Source organism: Phacochoerus africanus, chromosome 13, assembly GCF_016906955.1.
Source record: "Phacochoerus africanus isolate WHEZ1 chromosome 13, ROS_Pafr_v1, whole genome shotgun sequence".
In the NCBI taxonomy this organism is placed as follows: domain Eukaryota; kingdom Metazoa; phylum Chordata; class Mammalia; order Artiodactyla; family Suidae; genus Phacochoerus; species Phacochoerus africanus.
Genome location: NC_062556.1, coordinates 75203600 through 75220683, shown reverse-complemented (window position 1 = coordinate 75220683; position 17084 = coordinate 75203600). Strand labels below are relative to the sequence as shown.

General features: G+C 41.9%; 1 protein-coding gene across 2 annotated transcripts in view; it reads right to left on the bottom strand.

Moving 5' to 3' along the window:
* The window catches only part of TNFSF13B (TNF superfamily member 13b), a 31764-nt gene extending 15383 nt beyond the window's left edge, over positions 1–16381 (bottom strand). Inside the window, exons 1-3 of one of the 2 annotated variants that reach the window (XM_047755732.1) lie at positions 15332–16381; positions 15156–15243; positions 1654–1710 (exon numbers count right to left, since the gene is read on the bottom strand). In XM_047755732.1, the coding sequence (XP_047611688.1) occupies positions 1654–1710; positions 15156–15243; positions 15332–15661 (475 nt within the window). In that variant the 5' untranslated portion in view covers positions 15662–16381. The remainder of the gene's footprint in view (positions 1–1653; positions 1711–15155; positions 15244–15331) is intronic. The other variant, XM_047755733.1, reaches the window with a different exon arrangement.
* Positions 16382–17084: the final 703 nt, after the last annotated feature.

Sequence of the window (17084 nt, the reverse complement as noted above, 5' to 3'; positions counted from 1 at the left end):
AATGTGCACTCTTAAGTGGCTTAGGCAAGTTCTCTACGATAGATGAGATGTTAGGGCACAAAATAAGTTAAATTTAGGAAGACAAATCATATCAAACATTTTTTCCAAGTAAATAATAAATAAAATAATAAGAAATCAATAACAGGAGAAAATTTGAAAAATTCACAAATATGTGAAAATTAAAAGACACTCAAAACTAGGGAGTCAAAAAGAAGAAAAAAAGGTAAATCAAAAAAGAGACAAATAAAATGAGGTAAATAAAAATGAAAGCGCACCATAACAAAACTTAGAGGATGCAGTAAAGCAGTGCTGCTGAAATGTCCACACACACTGACACTGACACTGGCACTGGCGCTGGCGCTGGTGCTGGCACTGACACTGACAAGCTCGAGGTTTACTGGCGTCACAGCCCACCCGCCCAGAGGGCAAAGCACTCAGATAAGCACCCAGCTCCTCCAGGGAGGATCGGTGGAGAGAAGCCACCACATCAGGAAGATAAGTACGCTCTGCGAAATTCAAGTTCACAGTGGAGAAGCAGCCGCATCTTTTTGGGCGAGGACCTATCCTTTCCCTTTAGGACTCTGTATTTTTGGTTTGGGCCAAATGTGTGAAACAAACCTTTCCAAGCGCTATTTTCTTAATTGTATCATTGGCCCTTAGGGTCTTCTTCTGGCTCTATTTTTATTCTTAGGAAACAATGTGCTACCTAATAAAAGCTGCAAACATATGACTTTGGGAAATGCAGAGCCGTAAATAACAGGATTTCAAATAGTTTAGGTCCCGGGTTATATTTAGGATAATTAAGGTCACATAGAAAGATACAGATGCAGGATATCACTCCTGGGAGTCAATGCAGAGGCCAATCCAAATTCATTATCTTCCCTGGGTCTCCACCTCTGTCCCCCAGCTTACTTTCCTGGCACTTCTGAACTCTCTTTTGTGGATCACAGTCCAAATGTTCCCTTGCCGCCTCCTTTATTTTTCTCCACACTGGTTAATTTTTACCATTCTACATTTTACCTGTTCGTTTGTTTCTTCTTCTGTTTTCCCCTTATAGGAAGGAAAATTCCATGAAAATAAGGAACCCTACACACATCCTTCACTGCTGAGCCCCAGTGCCCAGACTGGAACACTGTATGTTTTTAACCAGCATATGTAAAATATAAAGCCATAATTTCACACTGGAGATTGATCACAAACCTATTATATTTATTTGTACGTAATATATTCTCCTTGATTAATCAATATAAAATGGCTATATGTTGAGTTTTATCTTTATTCTGCGACAGTCTACAAGCTAATAGGAGAATCGACATTTGTGAAGATGATCGCGAAGCACCATAGTAGCCAAAATGATTTCTGAATAATAAGAAACTGAACTTGGTTTAGTCTGGATTTTATCATATGCTAATGATGAACACTGCTGGGTAGTAATGTCCCGAAAGTAATTCTCCCTGTTAGATGATCACATTAGCCTCAACAGTCATCCCCCGATCATTTCAAGGAGCTTTGTTATTTCCAATCTGATTATAAGAAGTTTCGAGGCAGAGAGTTCATTTGACATATGGTTTGAAGACAATCTTTAGACCTGGAGTATACAAGTAACAGGACGGAACTGAATTCTAAGTGGAAAATTCCTGAAGTGTTTATTACCTTTTCGTATAGTAGGCATGTCACTGTCTGCAATCAATTGCAAGCAGTCCTGAGTGACTGAAAAGCAAAAATATATCATTTTAGTTTCTTGAATAGAAATAGCAAGGGGACGAAGATGACCAAGCACACAAAGCCACAAACCCACTCTTCCCGTGACACCAAATCAATGACACTTTCTACAATGCCTGCATGTCGTTCTTGAAATTGCTTTAGGAAATTGGCCCACAGATTTTTTAATATAACTTGTGCTTGCAACACAATATGTACTTGAAATTCAAATTTTAGAAAAACTCTACATGCTGTTGAAATATAGCAAGTATATCACCTTTATAGTTTAGCTTGACTTGTTATAAAATATTAAACCTCTATAGAAAGCAAGTTTAGCCATTGTCATTTGTTTTTCAATTCTCTCAAATACATGAGCCAATTAAATGATCAGATTACTCTAAAATGATTTTTTTGCTTTAAAAAAAATCTAACATTACATAACAACTCGTCAGTACTGAAAATGCTATTAACATCACGGAATAATTGCTCACATTTATTGAGCTGACATAAATCCAGGCAACTTCACAAAAATCCTAAAAATTACATACTGGAAACAACTTGGAAAGTGTAAACAACTTGTCTCATCCCCAGAGAGGAAGGCCACCGGGCCGGGACTTTATCTCGTCTGCTCAACTCTGGAGCCAAAGGCAGGCTTTTGGTAAAATGTTTTGGCCTAGAAAGAGAACAAGAGCTACGAAATCTTTTTAATAGAAAACGGAATATTTCCCTGAGACTGCATCACCCATAAAGCTTCTGGGAAGCATCAATTCAGATCTGTATTACACATAGACTACTCCAGAGAATATTCCAAAGTATTCATAACTATTCTGTTAAATAAAGACCATGCCTTCAGGTAAAAGCAAAATAGATACATTATCTGTAAGAAAGGAAAGCAAAGCAGTAAATATCTATGAAAAATACGGAGTGTGAACCTAGGTGTGCCTATTTTAATTAAGAAAATATTAGCTTAGATTGTTTATTATTTAGCAAGTATTTTATTGAGTTGAAGTGATGCTTTAAAAACATGCTTCTCAGTGTGTAACTTTTAAGAGCTTAACATAGTGGGCAATTCCTGCTTTAGGAGATTAAAGGAAAACATGAAATAACAGATATAATAACTATGTGATATTCCGAGGCTGTGTAAATGCATGAGCCTAAAGAGAATATTGTTACAGGGAGGGAGCATATGAGAAAATCTGCTAAGAAACTTCCCTGGGCATTTACAGGCGGAAATATAATGTTAAAAGCTGCAATTTCATCATAAGCCATGAAACTTTTCTACACATTTTTATGTTAATCTGATGATTTCAAAGGAACAGAAAATTTCGGCCCCTGTGTGGTTCTTTCATTGAACTGGAGAACAAGGGCAGCCATATCTGAGCCACTGGGAAATGTGCATTTCTGCACTTAACATAACATCATTACTGCAGTTACTGCGGCATCTTTACTGCAGTTACTGTGGCATCATTATTGAAGTTACTATGGCACGTTACTGCAGTTACTACGCATCATTACTGCAGGTACTGTGGCATACCCTCTGCCACGGAAAATATAGAAAAGCATCGTAACAGGCAGAATAGATGTGAATAAGGACAGCGTGAAAGGAGGGAGTAATAAGACGTCCAAAGCTGCTAGTCTGAGAGGCACGATGTCCAGCGTCACCATATTAAACACCCTTTTCTAACAAACGCTTGTTAAGGAAGCGCTATGCACAAAGCACCGAGGTAAGTTCTGGGAGGGATGCGAGGCCCGTAGCAGCAGGCGAAGCTCTAGTCTTTCCTCCACGAGGAAGAAGAAGAGGCTCTTCCCAGGTGTCAAATTCAACCCTCCCAGTTTTCCATCTCCCCTTATGTGCGGATGCCCATCATAAAGATGAGTGGGGCAAGGTGCCCAAGACATTCAGTACCATGCCCAGGACGTAACCGTGGCAAAGTCCGTCTTGACCAGCAGTAGTAGTGCTACTCTTCTTCATAATATGAGACCAAAGAAGGAAAAAGGCAACTGGGGAGACAGTGGGAGGGCACTACGACAACACGAAGACCAAGAGAAGCTGCTAAAGAGACCAAGGAAATACTAGAAAGGCCATTTCAATTAGCCCTGCCTTGACTGTTTCTACCAAACTGCTGTAGGAGACCCACCTTGTCTCTTTCGACAGGAAGAGGTTTGCCTAATGACTGAAGCCTGGACACTACCAAACCGATACGAAAATATCTGAATTTTTATCTCGGCAGCCCAACACCACTTTGGCTGCAACCTACGCATTGGGAAATAATGGTCTATTCCATCATAGAGTAGAAGAAATCTAACTCTTAGAAAGAAAATAACACTATGGAGAGAAAATTTTATTTCTATAAATACCCCTCTGAAAAGAAAATGGGATATTAAAATGACAGCTCCATAGCTGTGTTTGAATTATACTCATTGAAGCTACTGCTATTTGTTAATTTTCCTTATTTCAGAGAAAGTCACTGGGCTTTTCAAGGAGAAGAGTTCTTAGAAGAAAGAACAGGACTTTCCATCCTGCCCATTAGATGCCGTTCAGGTCTCGTCAGTCCCATCAAGATTACTTATCTCTTCACCTTTCAACGCTTCCTTTTTAGGAAATCTCATATTATCTCTAGTTCAGTCTCCTAAGATTCTCTTTCCACTTCAACATAGACCTGATCTTAGACTATAGATGATTGCTAACAAGAAAATGAGCCAAAACGTCACCCGTGTCCTGTCCATATGATCACCCACTAACTCCCACAGTTCTCTCATCTCATTCAAGGAGCTTCTTCTAAGCTCTTCGGTTTTAATGAGATGCCCTCCCTTCATTCTCCTTTATCTCTTTCTTCTTTCTTCTGTCATCTTACTTATTACACTGTGCGTTTTTATCTTCTGTATTTATTTCTATGGAAGTAGAGTTGATTTACAATATGGAGTTGCCCAAGCTAGAAATTTTATAAAATGCCTGATTCCACCCTCCTCAATCTTGAAATTCAACTAACAGTCAAGCCCTAATGTTTTGAATTTTTAACTTTTGTTCAATTCAGATTTAAGCTCTCATTTATCCACTCAACAATTTTACTGAGCATTAAATTTATGTCCGGTATTTTGTTAGGGATAGCACAAAAAGGAGACATAATCCCTACCTCCATGGAGCTAACAGTCTAGCGGGAAGAACAGGTAAATATCAATACCACAAAAACAGAATTAAAATTGCAACTGTAAGAGAGAGAGAGAGGGCCCAGACGTCAGATGCAATCAGGAAGACTTCTCTGAACACTGACAACTGAACTCACGTCGGACGGGAGAAGGACGTCAGCACACTTTAGACAAAATTAACAGTCATGAGTGAATAGGAAGGCTGATGCTGGAAGTTTCCCTTGTGGCTCAGCGGCAACCAGCCACTGGAGCCACCAGCCCAGGAGGATACGGGTTTGATCCCTGGCCTTGCTCAGTGGGTTAAGGATCCAGTGTTGCTGTGAGCTGTTGTGTAGGTCACAGATGTGGCTCGGATCCAGTGTTGCCCCAAGGTGTGGCGTAGGCTGGCAGCTGTAGCTCCGATTCAACCCCTAGCCTAGGAACTCCCACATTCCGAAGGTGCGGCCCTAAAAAAAAAAACCAAAAAACCAAACCAAACAAAAAACCCAAAAGCTGATGCTGATGGGGACACAGCAAGTCTGACTGAGGGTCAAAAAGACAGCGAGAAATGGTAGGACGGGGACTGGCTGGGGATGGCCTGAGTTCAGAGCTTTGGCCTCCCCGTCCTTCACAATCACACCAGCCTCTACCAAGTCGTGCCCCTTCTGTTTTCTACAATTCCTCGTCCATCACCTGCATTTCCTCCAGGATTATTGTCTTAACCCCAAATTCTATCTCGTCCTTTTAATGGTTAAAATTTCTCCAAAGGGTTTCCTTGCGCACGAAATCTAAGTCTTCCTGCACAGCCTCATAAACTCTCATCCCCTGTATCTGCTGGACTTGCATCCAGCTTCCCCATTCTTCTGGGGCCATGCACCTGCTCTTCCCTATAGCTAAACAGTCCTCACCTTTCCAGCTGGTGAAACCCCATTCATGCTTCGGGGCTCAGGTCAAAGACCAACTCTTCCCTCGGTCCTTCTAGCTAAACATTTGATGCTACCACACTTTGCACATACACCTATTGGAATACATGTCACTACACGTACTAAGGTTTTCTACAACTGCCTCCCTCCGGAGATGTCCTGTGAAGTGAGTCATTCATTTTAAGGATCGTCAATTACAAATTCGCACTGTTTGGTTTTATAGCATATACCAAAAAAAAAAAAATCTGTATAATAATTTGGAAAAGAAAATAGACAAACAACTTTTCCAAATAATTCTGAAAAATCTCACACTTATTTACAAATTTGTAATGCATGCTAAATCAAATTAATGTAGTGTTTTAAGCAAAATAGCTTCCATTAAAAAAAACACCTATTTTTACAGTATCTGGACTCTGTAATAATAAATGTGTGGACCCATGGGTATACAGAAAGCACGTTCCATAACGAACAATCCTCAACAATAAGTTTGGGAAGTGTCATCCGTAGACGTATAATGCTATGATACTTTTTCAAGCAAATGGTGGTGTCCTCTTTCTCTAAAATGTCTTACTCTCCATCTCCCAGAAGAAGGCCTCGGGCAACAGATGGAAGAGAAAAAAGATGCGCTGACGCACGGCTTCACAGCTAGTGTCAGAAGCGACCCTGGAACAGGTATTCTCCGGCCCCCAACCCCCATGTCTGTCTCCAACAGGGTAGCCAGGAGGGGAGGGGGAGGAAGAGGGGAGGGGAAAGCCTGAACTCGGAGAGGCACTTCCATCAATCAGCACTTGCAAAACCCCCCAAATTTACAAGAGTTAAAGGGTAATGCCGAAGTGCTGGCATGTGTTCTGCCCTCCTGACTACTGGAATAAGGCCTCGTCTTGTGGTTTTTCTATTTTCTGTTTGTTACTGTTCCCAGACCCTGGGATACAGTCTCCTCTTACCCCAACCTTCAAGGCCCAGCTCAGCTCTTCCCGACCATGGCCTACGTGATCTTCCCACCTGGGATCTCAGCCCCTAACCAACCGTGGTTCCATCACCAGCCGCCCTCTCACTGGCAGTAATAACTAAGACCCACCGAGGCCTTCCCAGGGTCCAACAATTGTTCTCAAATGTGGGATCTGGCTTGAAGGTTAAGCACATATAACTCATGACATCAAAAAAACTCAGCATTTATAGTCCACAGACGATAAATTCAAACCTTAGTTCTCAAACCAATCGGCTGTTTCATCATGAGATTGAAACTTCCTTTTGAAATATTTTAATCTGTATAATTAAAATAACAATATCTGTTTCGTAGTGTGACACTCAGTTGAAGTCATAATTTACATGTGCTTTGTAAAAACAAAAGAGCTTGTTATTTTTTAAATTGCTTTATTACCTTAAAACTTGCATTGGTAATGTTTAATTTTTCCAGCGCAACATTAGGTTGCTGGGAGAAAGGACTGACTACGTCTGGGCTTTAATTCTCTCATCTGAAACGAAGATAACAGGGGTGGGTTTCTGCTGCAGCTCAGCGGCAATGAACCTGACTAGTGTCCCTGAGGACGAGGGTTCGATCCCGGGCCTCGCTCAGTGGGTTAAGGATCCGGTGTTGCCATGAGCTGTGGTGTAGGTCGCAGATGTGACTTGGATCCTGCATTGCTGTGGCTGTGGTGTGGGCTGGCAGCTGCAGCTGTGATTCGACCCCTGGCCTGAAAACTTCCACATGCTGCACCTGTGGCCCTAAATTTTAAAATAATAATAATAATAATAAATATTAAAAATTAAAATGAAGATAATAAGGCCAACATGGTAGGGTTATTAAGAGGGCAAATGATCACACAGACCTGCAGGGCCTATTCCTGAGCTCACACAGACCACACTCAGTAACTTATCTCTTTCCTTTTTCCTGTATACGCTGCATCGCCTACCTCAAAGCTTTGCACAGTAGGTATTTCCTCTATTTTGAGAAAAATCCGTTTCTTCTCTAACTCCTCAGAAAAGGGAATACTTTTTCAAAGAGAACCCCACCACAACAAAAGAACAGCTGCCAAATGCAGTTCTGGTAAGTAGGACTTGACCTATAAAAACATAAATACAAGTTCCCTGTGGTGCAGCGGGTTAAGGATCCAGCACTGTCACTGCAGTGGCCCCGGTTGCTGCTGTGGCGCATGTTCAGTCCCTGGCCCTGGAAGCTCCACCGGCCATGGGCGGAGCCAAAACCAACCAAACAAAAAAGCACCAATGACCATTAAAACTAATACTATCCAGGAGGTCCCCTGAGGCACCGTGGGTTAAGGATGCAGTGTTATCACTGCTGTGGCATGGATTTGATCTCTGGCCCTAGAATTTCCACATGCTGCGGAAGCAGCCAAAAGACAAAAACAAAAACAAAAAACAAACAACCCCCCCCCCCAAATAATATCCATTCCTGTAGAACTATTGATGAGAATGCCTTGCTCAACATTACGGATTTATTTTTTAAATATCTCTGCACATCTGCCATTGTTTAAGGTTGAAAGGAAAGAGAATTGCTGTGCTTCAGGGATTAGAGAGAAGGACTTAGTCTGGCCTCCCACTTAAAATGGAGACACATTCGCTTCCCCCTTCCTCATCCTTCACACGGCTGATTCTCTTAACCCTGCCCACACATTTTCAATGTTGCAATGGATTTGCCATTTTCTAGTATTACAATTTACTCATTGATGACAAACGTAATTATTTTCTGTGGCTTTCCACCTCACGTTAACGAGGAAACTTTCGTTTGTCTTTTTTGCTTCCTAATCAATACCCGACAACTAGAACAAGCTTAGACCTTGCAGGTTGGGGAATATTGGAAGAGACACAGTATTGCTTCTGGCTGCTTCGGTGGATTCACTTCCTTGCTCCTCTGCTTCCCAAAAGTTTAAACTTGATAAGAACAGGGTTCAAAGATTTGGTTGTCAGGTCACTGTGTTCATTTTAAATACTTTTGTGGAAACTGTACAGAAGCCAGCTCTTGCAACACTGAAAAGAAGTCTCCTGTTACTGAAGCAAGGAAGATTCTGGTCAAAGATCACCATGACAGCAGCCAGCTGTTTCGGTTCTAGGAAGGAACACGCCCTTGCTGGGCAAGAGGCTGCAGTTAGCCTCATTTGGGGACAAATTGGATGGTTGCGTTCATACACTGCATGTTTCAATACTCATTTTATAGCCTTGTAAAATGAGCATCACAGACCCTCGGGTCTCCCGTCTTTTCTTGCACAGGAAACGACTATGGATTTCAAGAAATAATATTGATATCTTTCTGTTTAACAATAAAAATGTTTACCGCAGAGAAACACTTAGGTAACACCTTTAGGTGTTAATGTTACGTGCGGTATATTCAAAATGCTGATTTAAAAAAAAAATATATATATATATATATAATGCATTGTGGTGTCCCAGACGGTTCCTGGAACCTAAAGAGACATTGGGGGGAAAGCTGGCGAAATTCAAAGTCAGGAGTTCAGTTATTAGTTAACTCCCCATATTGCTCTCAGTTGTGACTAAGGAACCATGGTAACGTTAGGTGGTAACATCAGAGGAAACGGGGCGAGGAGCATATGGTAAACTCACTGCTCTGTTGCTGCGGCTTGTCTGTAATTCTAAAATAATTCCAAACTAAAACGTTTATTTAAAGATGGAGAAAAATCATTTAGATTGGTCAGACTCTTACGAGAAACACAGGAAGAATAAAATATGGTCTTTTTTTTTTCCTGCTCTTGTTTTTATATTTCTTTGAAATGCTCATGCTTTCATCACTGTTTTCTTACTGCAATTGAGGCAAGTATGATAAACATTATTAATGAAAGATAATTTTTGTCTTTCTATAATCTAAAACACCTGGGTTTCGGCTAACTTTTAAATTCCCCACTGAAGAGCAAGGGAGAAATGGAAAGTTCACCTGATTTTATCAATAAGCTGTTTTAGTTCAATGGGATTCACTTTCCAGATGGTCTCTGAAGATGCTGATCTTTAGGTTCTTAAAGTGAATACGGTTATAACTAAGAGCAGGTTCAGAACACGGGTGGTCATGACTCCACTTGTGAAGAAATGCTCAAGGCCATATCGCTTTAGTTTTTTGTTTTTTTTTTTTAATTGGGACTATCTCCAAATACACTCATGGGCTTGAAAGTGAATTTTTGGCTATTATAAGCCATTTGGCAATTTTAATTCTGGATTTCCCCACATTTCTGATCAGAAATTATCTTATGAAATACAAGAAACTTACTAAGGCTTTCATTTGAAACACAACATAAGTAAGAAAAATAAAACTGGAGCCATGGTACCAAATTCTAGAATTAAATTAAAGCAGCACATTTACCCCTGGGGGGGGGAACTGCAAGGAAAACCGGTGACGCCGGTGATGTCTGCCTTTCATCTGCTGCCATTCAGCTTGTGAATTTCATCAACCCGGGTCCTGGACACATGTGCTCTTTTCCCATGTGCTCACATGTGTATGCAAATAGCATGTCAATTAAAATAAAAAAACCCATTAAACTAGAAATCCGTGAAATTATAGTTTAAAAAGTTGCTGAGCATAAGAGCTTCTCTTGACTTTTCAGTGATCCAAACTGTGCCTACACCTGGTGGGCACTGAGAGAGTCTGAAGCAAGGGGTTTCCAGACCGTCCTGCAGCTCTAGCCTTGCGATTAGGCTCATTCGTTGGTTAACTAGTTGTTTTAAATATCAAGTTGAAAAATTTCATGAGACGACCTTTGATCATAACTTGACCACTGAAGAAAGAGGGGGAAACCCTCCCCTCCCCACAGCGATGCCCAATGATTCCCAAATCATTCTTTCGTATTTGATACGGAGCCCCAAAGTGACCAACACACATTCACAGAATTATCTACAGGGTGCGCGTGTCAGGATGAACACGCACAAGGGAAACAGGGCTCGACCACAGACGTCTGGACCCTTTAGCTGTACAGATGGGAGATACACAAATGGAAAGAGAACAACCTTCCTGGGTAGTGTGTGGGAAGTGCTGAGGACTGATGCAATAACTAGATTTGCCGTGTGCTGGGGAGGTCAGGCTTCCTAGCCCACAACATGCTGGAATTTACTTACACGCTGAATATACACACAATAAAATCGAGGCGCCTGGGGAAATCTGGCTTGGATTTATAGAAAATTAAGAATGTGTAGCATTCCGGTGTCTTACTTAGCAATGTGTAGTTATGAACCTTTTTGACACAGTTATAAAATGATGCCACACTGACATTAAGGAGTATATATAGAAAGCAGAGTATTCTAGAAAAAATGTCTAGAATAGGAGTTCTCTTGTGGCATAGTGGGTTAAGGATTGGGTGTTGTCACGGGAGTGGCTCTAGTCACTTCTATGGCACAGGTTCGAGCCCTGGCCCAGGAATTTCCAAATGCTTCAGGCACAGCAGCAAAAAAAAAAAAAAGTCTAGAATAGGAGTTCCCACTGTGGCACAGCAGATTAAGGACCTGGTGTTGCCACAGCTCTGGCATAGATTACAGCTGCGGCTTGGATTACGTCCATGGCCCAGGAATTTCCATATGCCGTGGGTGCAGCCAAAAGAGAAAGAAAAGTCTAGGACAATATTATAATTCTATTAAGCATAAATCCACCAAGTGTGCTGATTTGGCTTAAAAAATAAGCCTAAGATCAAATACTGAATAATTTACTGAAAATTCCATATGTTTTTAACAGTTTAACAAGCTATTTGAAAATGCTAAGACTTCAAACTAGCAATAAAATGTCTTTAGGTTAACTATGAAAGAAACTATAAGGAACTACATAAGAAAAGCTGTCCTGTAAAGTTTAAAATTCTATATTTAATAGACATTAGAAATTCTTGAATATATAAATTCAACAGGGTGAAAATTCATTTTCTTCAGAGTTATAGTTTTAATAGAAATGCAACAAAGTGTGTATAAACATATATAGAAAGTCAAGAAATAAAATGGAAACTAACACTTTGAAGATAAAAGGGAATTTTACTTAAAATAAACCATAACAACTAGAATGGAAACAAAAAACAAAGAAAGTTGCATAGATTCAGACTGCATTTCTGCATTTTCTCAATTCCAAAAAAACAACCCTACTAAACAGAAAACAAACAAAAATAGAATTTCAGGCAACCTTTTGGTATATGTAGTAGATTCATAGAGAGAGAGACATTAATTTTGGAGTAGTGCTAAAAAAAACGGATTTTTCCCTGCACCAGAGAACAGTGTCCAAAATAACATTCAAGCCAATTTCATTGGCAAGGCATAGCCGGTATTACCTGCCACTAAGGCTCTGGTCTTCACGCCTTTCATCTGGGAGTCTACGAATGTTACGATATACATAGAGATATAGAGATAGGAGGAAATATATGTGTGCTACGTACTATACACACAGTACACATATACACATGGTATGTACAACACACACACATATATACCACAGATACGCCACATTCAAGGTTTATAAAAATCTGCGGCAAACTATGATAATGACAATAGTGATTATATCTTGGATATAGAAACTGGGTAAATTTTTATTCATTGGTTAGAATTTTCTGCTATTTTCCAAACTTTCTCAAAGTTGCAAATATTTGGGGAAAATTTTTTGTCAGTATACAATTTCTGGATGCCATGGAAACACCAACATGAAAAAACTTGCACTAGAGGAGATTTTAAAATATTAATAGAAGATTTGGGGGGGGGGAGTGCAACTCTGGGGATAACTGATTTCTTTCTTTCTTTTTTTTTTTTTTTGGTCTTTTCTAGGGCTGCACCTGTGGCATATGGAGGTTCCCAGGCTAGGGGTCTAATCGGTGCTGAAGCCGGCAGCCTATACCACAGCCACAGCAACACGGGATCGGAGCCGCATCTGCGACCTACACCACAGCTCAGGGCAACGCCGGATCCTTAACCCACTGAGTGAGGCCAGGAATCAAACCTGCAACCTCATGGTTCCTATTCGGATTCGTTAACCACTGAGCCACGATGGGAACTCTGCGGATAATTGATTTCTTACTTAATTCTTTTCTTCTTAAATCTGCTGTACTGCGTCTATATCCTCTTTGGAATTGGGAAGTTAGGGTTTATTTTTAATAATAATATTTAGAGACAGGGGAAGAGTAGCTAAGAAGGTTGAAGAAGATATTGAAGCTCATTATATTATAAAATCACTTATAATATTTTATTTAACACAGATAGATAGGACAAAAAAATCAATGAAAAAAGGAATCTCAAAGTAGATTCGACTATATATGAGGAACTTAATACAGGAAGCTTCCCAACCCAAAGGAGTTAAAAAGAATCATCTAATTAATTTGGTTGAGATATTTAGCAAGAGTTTGGAAGGGAAAAGTAAAAGAAGAAAGGGGAAGTTAAGGCCAGTATGACATGACCTACCAAAATAAACTCCAAGGTTAATGGATTAAATACCAAGCTACGACACTAAATTATAAAAAAGTCAAAATGGCAGAGGGAACAATAAACTGCTTAAGAGATTATGAACAAATGTATTTTAGCTTTGATAGGGAAATCAAAAGGACAAGTGTTTCACATTAAAATACACAGATGCAAAATCTCTGCACAAGTTTTTGAAAAAACAGCAAAACATTGTGAAAATATTTAGATCAAAATTTTGATAAGTAATATGTCAAATATAGAGTTTATTCAGAATTGTTTTAAAAATATGACAGACAAGTGAGGGAAGTTATAAATAAAAATCAGCAGAAGATAAAATTAGAAGTTATCAAAATATGTGGAAAGAAGTTAATTCTTATTTGTCAGCAAGCAACAAATTAAATTTGAGGCACTGTTTTGCAACTACCAAACTAGCCCAAACACATTTTAAAGATAAAATGCTGTCAGAATGCGGAGAACTTGTACATGGCGTTTCTGACTGCATGCACTTAATGATTCATTTTGAAAGCAACACGGCAACAGGTAGCAAGAGTGTTAAAGGTGTTTATCCTCTGGCTCAGACATTCCATCTATGGAATTTATGTTGAATAATATGCACATAATTCCTCAGACACAAAGAGATCTGCACAAAAATTGTGGCATGTTCCGCTATAGCCAAAAAAAAAAAAAAAGAGTTGGAAATGATCGTATGATCACAGAATGATAACAAAGAAATTAATATAGATGAGTGAGAATTAGTTAGAACTAAGGAAAATGCTTATGTAATAAGTGAACACAAAAATATGCCAAGACATATATGCTTGCAGTTTTCAACTATGTGTCTGTAAGAAAACATAGGTGATAAAATACAAAATCTGAAAACAATTGATGGGTTAAAGTATGCTAAAAATGTGTTTCCTAGTTTTAAAATGCTTAAACCCAATTGTTGCTGATAATTGGCTGGGAGATATGATAACCAGATAAAAATGTATGGTTTTATAATATAGGGAAGAATTTTTTTCCATGAATAAGGCATTTCGTGAAAAATACGCTTACAGAAGCAGCATTGTGCGTGTGACAGAAAAGCTAATCTGCGGGTCGCACACTTCTCTTTAGAAGCACATAGACGGATACATAATTGCACACGGTGACTTCACCTCGCAGCCACCTTGCAGGTTAAAGGAAACAGGAGGTGTGACGATTCCCGTTCAAGTACAAGCGTGCTTGGCACATTCTAGGGGCTCAAAAACCTTCCTTCAATACAGAAGGGAAACAGTACCAAGGATTAAATTGCACGCTAAGTAAATGCAATGCAAATGCTCTTTTTCATCTTTGAAAGGAAGGAGCTAGAGCTGAATGTTTGGGGAGGCCCCACCAAATCTGAGGTTTCGGGAATCCACACAATTCTGTGGAACAGACCAGGAAGAGAGTCAGAAATCACTAAAGAACTATTACAATAAGATTACAAACATGCGGATCTCCTGGGAAAGCTCCGGTTAACGAAAAGCTCGAAAAGCTCTGTGTGTGTGTGTGTGTGTGTGTGGAAGGAGCTCTATTCTTTTAAAAGCAAGAAACAAAATAAAGCACAGCCACGCACCTGCTCCCACCACCGACCTCCATGTGATTTCACAGCAGCTACGCTCCCCAGGAGATGCTCTCTTTTGCTGCCTCTCTTTGACCAGGTTCACAAAATCTCCTACGTTCGCGCATGGTGCTTTTTCTCCTGAACTGATGGAGGATGCTCCTGACATAGAAGGGAACTCTCTGCAGGGAGATGTGAGCCTCTTTCCCCACTTCTACGCTTCAACTGCCGCACAGATAAGTAAGTACCTGCCCCCACAAAATCCGCTCCCTGGAGCTCAGACATGCATTGTCAGCCTGGTGCTTTGCCCCGCGCCGCACCTGGCTGCGACGGTGAGCGTGGAAGTCTCCAGGTTCTGCGGGGCTCCCCTCTCCCAGTCCGATGCTCGCCTCCACACCTGTGAACGGGATCCCTGCCTCCTACAGGCTTCCGTGACCCCGACGTACCTGTTTCCTCCGCATCCTGCGCGGCGCGCTTACTCCTGTTGCTTTGAATGGAGCTGCTCTCCCTTGGAGCTGGTGGTGCAAAGATCCCCTGGGAAGAGAAAAGCCCCACGTTACCGCCAGCACGTGTGGGTCGTGGGGGAGGCCGGTGCCTGGGGCTGCGGCTGCCGCAGACTCACACTCACTTTCAGGGCCGGAGGGGCGGCCCTGGGGGCTGCGGCTCCCGCCTGGGGGGCGCCCGGCAGCCCCTCCGCCCGGTGCTCCCGCAGCTCCGCCCGGAGGCTCCCCAGCTCCGCTTGCAGGGAGGCCACCCGGCAGAAAGACAGCACCGTGAGGCAGCAGGACAGCAGGGCCAGCAGCAGGGTCACGACCAGCAGCTTCCCATCTTTGGAGATGCGGACAGAGGGGCTTTCCTTCTGGGGGAGGGTGGGGACCGTCTCCTTCAGTTTCATTTCTTCTCTGGTCCTAAGGCAAGAAAGGCGTGACTGCTCCCCCGTGGAGTCATCCATTTCCCTCCTAGAACTTTGAAGGTTCGGGCCCTTAGAACCAGTGACCACAGAGGATGGATCATTTCCTGTTATCTGTGTTTGTTGATGTCCTGCACTGACTGCCCGGCCCAGCCCGGCGCTCGCCCTCAGGAGAGTTCTCCTGAATTTTCTCCCCTCTGCCCCGCTGCATCTCTGCCCCTACTGTACGCTAGGTCTTCCTGGCATTCGCCCTTCTATCCGATTGCTCAATCAGTCTTCCTCATTTCACTTTCAGTTTTTGTAAGAATTGCAATGGCATCACTGGGTCCTCAGGCACAAACGGGTGCCGGGAGTCTACTGATTGGAAGGAACTGGGGGTTCGGACCAGTACCCTCCAGCAGAGCTTTTCAGAGCCGGAGGTGTTTAAGGAGCTCCCTCTCAGGCACCAGGAGAGACCTGGCTTCTTCGCTTGGGGCCACTTGGCTTTACAGGGAAGGGGGGGGGCAGCTTTCATAAGTTCCTGCTGGGTAATAAAAATAATTAATGCGAAGGTCAGATAAGCTAAGTGCTTCAGCGTTCAACTGTACTCAGCCAGAGAGTGATTTATTAACAGTCCTTAAGTAGGAAATAAAACGAAGCCTCCTCCAAGGAGGCATGAAAGTCCGTTGGGGGATGTTTTCCATGTTATCATCTTAGCAACTGAAGAAAAAGGATGTGCCTGAATTTGGGAGACCTGCTGAGAGTAGACACGGGGGATTCTTTAAAGGCATTTTGAAGAAAAGGCTGCGTAATCTTCCTCCTTCTGGACTCGCCGCCCCAAAGGATGGCCAGTTCTGAGGAGCGGTCCGACCTCTGCTGTCCCCACTCCTGGGGCTGCATGTCCTGGCTCAGTCTGACCACATTTGGGGGAGATTCTGCCTTATCTCAGCTCCAGAAGCCTGGGTCTTGCCACTAACTGCTCCTCCCCTAAAGCAGCGTATCTGCTCGGCCACATGAGGTTGACTCTGTCCCCATCTCATGGGTCTGTAGGACACCCCAACTCGACCCAGAGGGACTTTCGTTTCAAATCTCTGTTGTTGGATGTGGTGTGCCTATTAGGACACCAATCCCACCTGAGATTCAGTGTTCTCATCTGTTAGATGGGGTGACAAGCGGCCCTGAGAAGTTGTAAGGAGCCTTAGAGGAATGTGGAACAAGCTACCTTTAAGACCCTCCATTTTTCATTCATTTCCATCCATTCATTCATTCATTATGTGAGATATATTTCATTCATACATTTTATGAATGAATGTGTGTTTCATTTATCCAGAACACGAAATCTTTTTCATTATTACAAACAGTGCTGCAATAGACGGCTTTATGCCTGTGCCCATGCAACAGCTGCCAGGGTTTCCCAGGCACACACCTGCTGGAGAACAGGGTCTGATCACCTTGACCTTGTCTCTGAGGCATCTCTCAGGACTGC